At 41.8% G+C, this 6,362-nt stretch overlaps 1 protein-coding gene across 1 annotated transcript; it reads left to right on the forward strand.

The window, feature by feature from the left end:
- Positions 1-742: 742 nt before the first annotated feature.
- On the forward strand, positions 743-5,024 carry LOC310875945 (butyrophilin subfamily 2 member A2-like; the record flags this gene model as incomplete). The annotated part of the gene is made up of 5 exons (XM_083789396.1): positions 743-756; positions 1,700-2,052; positions 2,363-2,641; positions 3,652-3,696; positions 4,399-5,024. 5 exons carry the CDS (start codon positions 743-745, stop codon positions 5,022-5,024), a joined length of 1,317 nt encoding a protein of 438 aa, XP_083645522.1.
- Between the last annotated feature and the right edge of the window lie 1,338 nt (positions 5,025-6,362).

Below are 6,362 nucleotides of genomic sequence, written 5' to 3' on the forward strand. Positions count from 1 at the left end.
AGCACAGAACACCAAACTGCAGAGATGCAAGTCTATCTGCGACGCAAAAAATGCTTCAGATGATAAACTTGACAAGACCACTCACTCACTCACTCACGTGAGGGAGCCATAATATACACTATTTATAAACACTTCCTGTTCTCTTGCTCGGTTTATTCTGATTTAGATTAGGCTCGCTCTTAGAGCGCCCCCCCTGTGTACGAAATCGAGCACACATCCACTAACTAACGAATAAAAGTGTAAAAAAAAAAAAGAAAGACAAACATTCACTCTGTTTACGATATAATAAATATAAATATACCGTGTAAGTTTATACACGTACGTGTCCGATTTGTCCGAACTTTGTAGTATTAATGTGTGCATCATGATTCATACTACAAATATGCCACCGCAATATTTAGTGACTGAGTCTGAAAGTGAAAGTATAGGTATTGGTACCGGTATACATTTTATGAGGGGAAGTCTGGAAAACGGGCGGGATTGAAATTCATTCAGGGATACTGAAGCCAATTCAAATGCATATTCATTCGTGCTTTTGGCATTCGTGAATTACGATAGCGGAGACTCCAAAACTATAGCATCTTCTATAGTCAGAGTGCGAATATAGAGGACACTGCAACACGTATAACGTGATCCGTCACATTTGGAAATCACTGGGAAACATTAAAAGGTATAGTAGACCGCCGATCGTCAACCAGGTGAACTATAGCCTATACTTATACTCAAGTGACTAAAAGCAATCATGATGAAGCTGGTGTAGGGTACTGTAGGCCTACTATCCTACAAGTGAAGTGAAAGTGAAGTGAAAGTCATCTTTATTTATTTATTTTTTGAGTAGCCTCAAATTTGGTTATTCAAAACTTACATTATGTTTTTGATCATCGCATTCTTGTAGCCCGCGGCCTCTATTCCTGAAACCACTATAGGGATCAATGGCTGCACAATGTGTGCTTAATGTAGAACCGTTTTACGGGATATATTCTAATATCTTGACTTTCTGCATCCAATGTCATTTTCATTTGCACGCGGGCGCCCGCAAAGCCGCAAAGCCAAATGTTAGGGCGCGTTCGGAACATGGCGCACTGTGAGCGCATTGTGCAATGCAAACTAATAGGCGAGTGCGCTCCGGTGCGGTAGTTCCGAACGCGCCCATATCTCATCCTTATATCTCTGTTATTTCGCCCCCCCCCCCCTTCTCTCTCTCTCTCTCTCTCTCTCTCTCTCTCTCTCTCTCTCTCTCTCTCCCCCCCCCCCCCCGTGTGTGTGTGTGTGTGTGTGTGTGTGTGTGTGTGCGCGCATGCGCGTGTGCGCGTGCGTTGCGTCAGACAGTGGAATGCTATTGGTTCCACAGAATCTGCAAAACAAGTGAACAACCTTCATAGAGGTGTACAATTAAAAATGTGTTTATGCATGGTTATTATCATTAGGTTACTAATCCCTATGTTTCTATTATGCAGATGCTGAAGCTGTATCTTGTTGCCGTTCTCGGTGCATGCTCTATTGCAGCTTCTGGTAAGGGGCGCTTCGATCCTGTGAAGCTGAAGGCGTGGCAAAAAAATCGTGAAAATGTTTAAACATTTATGAAAAGTTTGACTCTTGTCTTGAGAACCACTGAGCTAGACCACCTTTATTCCAGCTTGCCCTACAGTATGAAGTCAAAATATAATATGACAATTGGTGTTTTCTATGTGAATTTCAGAAACCTCCACAGTTGTGGTCCCCGAGCCCCGGTCATAACGCCCCTCGGGCACACAGCCCATTTACCATGCTGGCTCACCCCAGCAAAGGACGCAGAGGGCCTGGAGGTACGCTGGTATCGTGGTGACCAGTTCGACTCCCCTATGTTGTTTTACAGGGAGAGAAAACTTGTGCCAGGGTCCCAGAAGGGTCGTGCCTCATTTGTCTTGCGAGACGCTAAGTCAGGCGGCCTGAGGGCAGGTGATGTGTCCCTGAAACTTGTAAATGCCACACTGGAGGATGCAGGGGTGTACACCTGTTATGTGAGCAGTGATCGGGGCTATGACAAAGCCAATGTAAATCTCAATGTGACGGGTAAGTCGATTTAAAGATAGTAGGTCAACACCAGCATTATTAAACAGGTTATTATAAATCACCTTTGGACATCTCTCCCCCATATTGAATACAAGTTTCCATTCATCAAGATTCAAGACTTTGTTGTCAATGTCAAATTTATATCATATGGTCAATTTCCATACAACAACAAACATAAAACCTAAGTAGAAATGTGTAGACATACGTTCATACTATATATTCACATGTCATGTACATACACATGCTAAATTTAATTGTCATTTCAACAATAATAATCCTTTCTTGCTCTATGATTGTTCCTTGTTTGTAGCAATGGGCACCTCTCCTCTCCTGTCAGTAATGTGGAAAGGAGATGGCTCCGTGAATGTGAGCTGTGAATCTGAAGGCTGGTATCCAAAGCCTACGTTGCAGTGGTCCAATCAGGATCAGACTCTGGATGCAAAAGGCATAGTCCATAGAATTGACACCAGTGGTCTGGTGTCTGTCCACAGCTGGATACTCCTCTCCACTCCTTCCAGGGTCACTTGCTCTGTAGCCTCGTCTAAAGAGGAGGAGAGGCAGGGAATTATGAACCTGCAAATGCACCCAGGTGAATTGGAGAATGTGTTTTTACGAGGCTGCCGAGTACACCTGTGTACTGTGCAAGTATGCGTGAAATATGTTGTCATTTGCAATAAACAGTAGTTTTGTTCTATTCAGGGCCTGGAGGTTCGACCACTGGATGGAAGGTAGTGTTTATCCTGACCCTCTTGGCTTTGCTAGTCAGTATGGCCATACTATCTGTGAAGCACTTCAAATCTAATAGAGGTAAAGACCGTTGATTTATTGGGATTGAAATATGCACCATGGCATGATAATACCATTGATCAAATTCTATGTTTGCATGTTGGGGTTTAGAGAAGAGAAGATCCTCTGCTCTTGAAAACGGTAGGGATATTTTTATTTCTTATTAAAAGGAATGATATATACTGTATTGTATCTGGGAAATGTGTCTGCAAAGCTTTTAAGAGTGCTGCATAGATTTAAATTTGAGTTGTTTTCTCTCTTACAGGTACTGCTCAAGAACATACAGCTCTTAAGAGTGTATTAATATGTAAGTAGTAATGTGAGTAATGTCAAGTTAGCCTACATTCTATAACAGTATAGTGTGCGTAATACTGTGTATGTGTCTAATAGTTAATAATCTGTGCTTTATATAGACTCAGGGTAACTGTGCGCATGCATAAAGTGAGTGCCAAATCGAGTGCATAGAGTGAGTTTAATGCAATCAGATAAGACTTTTCTGTTTAGTTGTATGATGTCACACGCATATACCCTCTATTTCAGGAACTAACAATGGTAGAGAGACATACACAGTCATTCTATCATTCTAATAATTCTCATGATATTATGTGTATTATCAGCCATTTGATTTATACAACAACAAACTAGTTCTAACAGTAGGCTACTTAGCTTGTTGTATGACTTTTCAGAAAGGCTACAGCTGCTGGAAAATTGTTAAAAATATATAGTCGTGAGATAATGATACATTATCTGTCTGCACTCTGCAAAGCTGTTTAGAGTTCAGTGTAGATTTTACTTTTGTTTTCTCTGTTACAGACTCTGCAGACACTGCAGCTCTAGATAAGGTCACCACACATCAAGGTAATTTGTTCAGTAATTGCTGGCATATTTGACGCTACACCCCAGGTCTTAGTTTAGTGAATACAACATTATTTTAACCAATCTGTATGGTAGAGTATGTTATATCAATCTAAGTAGCACAACTGCAAAGGTTGCGGAGGTGGTCTATACCTACTCTTCCATTGAGAAACCTAGACCCTGTTGTCTAGCGGACACTACAGTTGACAATGTCAATAATTTGAAGCAGATGGTGCACCGGATTGTCAGTAGATGCGCCGCCATCTTTACTCTAGTCTAGTTCATACATCATCACATAATTGCAATTACCTCTCTTCACTGAGAGAGTAAGTAAGTAGCCTTGCCGAGCCATGAGGCCCATAGGGCAGGAGCCTATCTCCTGTTTCTGTAGCGTGAGGCAGCTTGATGTACAAGTACACCCCCTGGACATGACGCTAGTATGTCGCAGGGATTTACCCCCAATCCAACCCTTGATGCTGAGTGTCAAGCAGGGAGGCACTGGGTCCCATTTTTAGAGTCTTTGGTATGACCTGGCCGGGGATCGAACCCCGACCTCCCAGTCTCAGGGCAGACACTCTAACCACAAGGCCACTGAGAGAGGGAGATAATAAAACATAAAACCTACAGATGGTAGCTTTAATTATTGCACTAGTTTTGGACGTGGTTTATTCTTTTCACCCTAACGTTCCTGTCTCTTTTCAACAGTGAATGTCACACTTGTCGAAAAAGGCAATGAATATCTCAAAACCCTGACCCAGAAAGATGGAGTGATTGTGAGAGAGAATGAAGATCTGCTTCCCGGTGAGGAGGTTACTCTGCTGACATCTATACATGGGACACCTGGCTTCTCTTCTGGTCAGCAGGGCTACTGGGAGGTTTGTTTGGGTAATGAAAAGACAGGTATCAAGAAATCCTGGTGGATAGGTGTGGCAAATGTCAGTGTGGCACGTGTCAAACCAATGCTAGACGATGTCCCACTCCAGAGCGTTCCCTCTGCCTCTGATGGCTTCTTGTTCTTATCCTCAAAGGGAGATGAAATCTCGGTTAACACACAACCTGCAACAGTCAGACTTCCTGTCACATCTACGCCAGAGATACTTGGTGTATACTTGAACTACGACATGGGAGAGCTGTCCTTTTATGATGTCAAAATCAAATCCCAAACACATATCGTCACACTAGTAGCTAATTTCACAGAAGAAGTTGTTCCTTTTTTCAATCCTGGGAGAGGTGACACAGCCCCACTGAAAATTTTACATCAAAATAAGACTGAAGGAACAGGATCAGAGGCTGAACCTCTTGTAGCAATGGAATCAGGGAATCATGAATAATGTCAAATCTGAGAATACATCTCTTACCAAGATTTTTCTTTAACAATGTGTTTGTAAAGGTTTCTACTATACTAACATATCACACATTGGTTTCTATTCAACCACCCTAGGGGAATTTTTGACAGCTGCTGAAAGTTGGGGTACATCAACATTACCATTATAAGGCAAAATGTTCAAAATTTCATTATGCTTTAATTATAATGTGACATGTCAAACTAGGGGGTTTTCATGATTCTGAATCCATTAGTTTTGCACGAAAAACACTCCTTGGGCAAAAAAAGGCCATAGCCGTCATCACAAATGTGATGAGGTCAGCACATTTAGGCACATTTGGGCAAGTGGCTATGGCCAAACTAGGGGGTCTATGGCCAAACTAGGGGTCAAACTAGGGTTTTTTCATGATTCTGAACCCATTCCAAGCATTAGTTTTGAAAAAACACTCCTTGGGCTAAATCTTTGTGATGCCCCACATTTGTGATGACGGCTATGGTCGTTTTAGCCCAAGGAGTGTTTTTCGTGCAAAACTAATGCTTGGAATGGATTCAGAATTATGAAACCCCCCTAGTTTGACATGTCACATCATGCTACTTACAGCATAATGAAACTTCGAACATTTTGCCTTATAATGGTTGTTGATGGTACCCCAACTTTCAGCAGCTGTCAAAAAATCCTAGGGTGGTTGAATAGAAACCAATGTGGGATGTTACACACACATTGGTGAAGAAAATTCTTGGTAAGAAATGTATTCCCAGATGACTATTAAACCTGCAGGTCTTACAGACCTGAGTTGGACTTTTTTCCGTCTACACCAAATGTCTTTGCCAAAAATAGCCGATCTACAAGCTCACAACATAGATTGGTGATATCCTCACTCAGTTACTGCAGAAACACAGAACATAATGCTAGTTTCACAATTTCTTGACTGACTAAACTTCTGGCAATAATATTTCTCAGATTTCATGTGAAATGTTCTGTATTTTAAACATCTGTAATGATCTCTAAACGGGTACATAGATAAACCTTGAGTGTCTGTATTCTAAACTAGGTCACTGTTTCCCTAACGCCAAACTCATAAATAAGCAAGCAAGTTGTGGTCCAGCAAAAGCTCTGCTGGTCCAAGCCATAGAGTTAAAAAGTCAGCAGCTGCGCCTGTGCTCGGCTGAGAGCTCACAGCTAGGCAGGACAAGTATAGACACTCAATGCTCACGTCTGGCAGCTGTCTGATTTTTAACTTCTTATAGTTTTTCACTGCATTGTACTTCCATTGATGTATGCAGCTTTACTTTACTTTATTATGGATCCCCATTAGCACTTGCAAAAGCGTGGCTATTCTTCCTG

This window comes from Protomyctophum parallelum (assembly GCF_964188405.1).
Source record: "Protomyctophum parallelum genome assembly, chromosome: 18".
Lineage (NCBI taxonomy): Eukaryota > Metazoa > Chordata > Actinopteri > Myctophiformes > Myctophidae > Protomyctophum > Protomyctophum parallelum.